The sequence below is a fragment of the Sinocyclocheilus anshuiensis genome, unplaced genomic scaffold (genome assembly GCF_001515605.1).
Source record: "Sinocyclocheilus anshuiensis isolate Anshui unplaced genomic scaffold, SAMN03320099.WGS_v1.1 scaffold524, whole genome shotgun sequence".
Taxonomy (NCBI): Eukaryota; Metazoa; Chordata; class Actinopteri; order Cypriniformes; family Cyprinidae; genus Sinocyclocheilus; species Sinocyclocheilus anshuiensis.
The window spans coordinates 1,914,262-1,917,745 of NW_015555703.1; the positions used below are offsets into that span (position 1 = coordinate 1,914,262).

At 36.1% G+C, this 3,484-nt stretch overlaps 1 protein-coding gene across 3 annotated transcripts in view; it reads right to left on the reverse strand.

The window, feature by feature from the left end:
- rock1 (Rho-associated, coiled-coil containing protein kinase 1) overlaps positions 1-3,484 on the reverse strand; it is a 69,315-nt gene that overhangs the window by 24,450 nt on the left and 41,381 nt on the right. For all 3 annotated transcript variants that reach the window (XR_001632236.1, XM_016464601.1, XM_016464600.1), the window contains exons 22-26: positions 3,179-3,282; positions 2,860-3,025; positions 1,729-1,822; positions 1,564-1,652; positions 561-752 (exon numbers count right to left, since the gene is read on the reverse strand). Coding sequence is in view for 2 of the 3 variants with exons in the window: in XM_016464601.1 (XP_016320087.1) it covers positions 561-752; positions 1,564-1,652; positions 1,729-1,822; positions 2,860-3,025; positions 3,179-3,282 (645 nt within the window). In the remaining variant the exon portion in view is untranslated. The remainder of the gene's footprint in view (positions 1-560; positions 753-1,563; positions 1,653-1,728; positions 1,823-2,859; positions 3,026-3,178; positions 3,283-3,484) is intronic.

A 3,484-nucleotide genomic window follows, 5' to 3' on the forward strand; every position in this document is an offset into this window, starting at 1 on the left:
ATCGATGTGTTTTTGTAAGAAAAATATCCATATTCAAAACGTAATAATCAATTTAATCTAGCTTGCGCCAGCAGTTGAAGACAGAAGCAGCTCCGGGCGGATGACGTATGGGGTCAGCGTTGCGCATGCGCCGGTGAGTCTCATGAAAACCAACGTTTTGTATCTCAGCCAAATATTGTCCTATCCTAACAAACCATACATCAATGGAGAGCTTATTTATTCAGCTTTCATATGATCTCAATTTCGAAAAATTGACCCTTATGACTGGTTTTGTGGTCCAGGGTCACAAATGACTGGAACACAACATGAGGGTTTCTCACGCTATCGCAATGCTTGGCTCATGAATATTGACATTATTCTGATGTTGCTTCCTGAAGCGTCTAGTCACGTAACTCAATCAGTTTTCACAAGACAAGCCTTCACCGCAGCAGGACTGGAATATTCTTGTTGAAACTGACTTTGATAATCATCAGATTCCACTGATTGGCATCAATGATAAAAACTGAAAAACAAAGCGAGTAACTTTGTTACTCTGAAAACGTTAATAAACATTAACTTGCCGCTTGCATCTCGTTCAGCTCCTTCTGGTACTTGATGGCCATGTGGTTGAACTTCTCCTTCTCCTGGTTAAGCTCCAGCTGCAGCTTGCGATTCTCCTTCTCTTTCTTGCGCAGGTCAGTGGTGCTGCCTCTCTTCTTCTGGTCCAACTTCATGTCCTTACGGTTCATGATCTCAGCCAGCTTATTCACCGCCTGCAGTCACATGTTGAGGCGTTAAGATGCAGAATGACTACAATGTTTTATTAGAAAGCAAAAGATTTTTGTCTTTTCTGACCTCATGGAACATATTTAAATGATAGGGTTTGGTCTTCATAGGCGCCACACAAATAGTGTTACTCAAGAGACAAAACTTGTAATTGACTTTGCTGTTACTGTTAACAACCAGATATTCTAATAAGCATGAAAATACAAAAATAGCATATATAGTATGTAAAACTTGATTTGAAAAAAAAAAAGTTTCCAATTTCACCTTTTGTTAACTGAGGGTTATTATAATTAACTAAAGCCATAAAAAACATTTTCATTACATGACATAAAATAAACGCTAACTGAAATAAAATAATTAAAAAACGTATTATATTTCAGCTAATTTGCAAGGCAACATTTCTCATTTTCTTTTAGTTTAACTTGATGCACTAAAATAGCTAAAACTGAAATAAATTAGAACTACATATGCATTTAAAAACAACAACAAAATGACAAAAACACAAAACAAAATTACTAAAACTTTAAGTAAAATTAACATGAAATCAGAAAATAGAAAAATAAAAGTTAAATCAGTAAAAGACACACGTGACCAAAACAAGCCTTAAATGTGGCTCACATTTAGTCTGTTTGTATTTGACTCTCAGAAGGCGTCCCTATTTCTCATATCTTGTTAATTTTCACACATTCAAAATGACATTAGCTTTTCACTTTTAGCTATATAAACAAAAAATTATTATTATTATTATTTTTTTTTTACACACAAAGGTCTGTGTTTAATGCTGTATGGTGGTTATACCTGGGTCTTCAGAGTTCTTTCTATATTAAGGGCCTTCTCGTAATTGGCCTTTACTGTGTTTGCCAGCTCCTCCTTCTCGGCAGTAAACTCTACAGGAAGACATTAGAAAAGTTATGATAATGCATGAAGATAAAGTGCAGGTTAACCAACTGGAAATAACATTACCTTCTTCTCGAGCTCGGAGTCTCTCGTTCAATTCTGTCTTCTCCTTACTGAGGATCTCCACATCTTTGGTAAGGGTTTTATTGGATTCCTCAAACTGAGTGAAAATGCATTATAATCTAATTAAAAGCCACTGATATAATTACAGAGTTAAAAATAACGACCAGAGCTAAAACAACAGATGGCTTGCACAGGACATAGAGATCTGATACTGAAAATGTGATGGAACACAAATGGACTGTATACACTGTTAGGACCCTATGATTTCCGCGGAAAACGCGGACGGAATCGTGGAATCCAGTCATACAAATGGAATTTTTTGTATAACACGGAATGTCATGGAATTTGTCAAATTTTGAATGAATAAATCAAAAGTAGGTCAGTACATTTAAATCAAATGGCAATATGGACTAGTGTCTGTGAATATTAAATACAAAAATATTAATGCTGCATGTTTCACGTACTAGCGCGCGTGATGCTCGCCATGTTTTCAGCGTCTGCCGTCTCATTAAATGAGGGCATAAATACATGAACAACATCTCCAGAACTGCTCTGAGAGTCACTTCATGAACATTTGACCGTTTCATTTAAGAATAACTATCGTCATATCATATACTCACACAAACAAACAGCAACCCGTCAAAATAAAAGTTTGGTTTAACTTGAAAAAATTGTGACATAAATATATTACTATTGTACAGTAGAATGTACGTCTTACTACTATTTCTACGAATAAAATTATTAAAACTTTATTTTTAAGGAATAATCACGCAAATTTTCTTCCATGTTTAAATTTTACCATTAAACCTCTGTTGTGCTGGCACTTTGTTTGCCAAAAAAATGAAAGGGCTTCTTTAATTTTCATTTGATTAAAAGATAAATTAAATTGATGTTTTATGCAATCATTTGATTGCCAGAAAAATTAACGTACAAAAAATGGGTTAGGGTCTTACATTTTATGGGTAACCCTAACACATAAAACGGGAAAAAATGGAATCCAGAAAAGTTAAAATGAGAGAAAAAAAAAAAACGGGATTTGGAAAAAAATAAAAGGGATTTAATAGGGCCCTACATTGTCCGATTCAGAGAAGGATGCCTGTCCTTCACTAATAACGGCTCAGGTGAGGCACAGACCTGTGCGATGGTCGAGTCCTTCTCTGAGATCTCCTGTTTGTACCGTGAGGAGGCTTTCTTGTGCTCCTGAGAGAGTTCAAAATACTGCTCCTCCTGCAGCGCGCGGGCCAACTGCTCCGACTCGGCCTTCGTCATGGTCAGGTCCAACTGAGCAGAGAGCGACTCCCTACAAAAAAAAAAGGAGACGCAGTTCACAAGATGACATTCAATATAAATGCTGAACAGTATTTCAAAGTCACAAGATACTCTACAATTCTTTATTCATTTTTTTAAAGTAGCCCTTTTGCAAATGCTACTTATTGATGAAAAGAACTTTTACTTCTCTGAGTACAGGTCTTGGACTTTTCTGAAAGCCTCTTGAGTTTGTCGATTCTTCTCCTCTATCTCCTCCTTTAGCTCCTTCACCTGAGTTTTATAGAGTGTCTGAAAACAAGAAAAAAACGGCTTGTAATAAATGACGTGACTGCTAGTGATGTCACAATGAGGAAATGTTCATATCAGTATATAAACTTGCGACAAAACTAGTATTACTGGTAACCCTGAGGGGGGCTTTGGATGCTTTCCAGTTAGCGATTTTGGTGTACAGCAAAAGTCAAAATGAAGACAAAAAGAAAATTAAAACTAA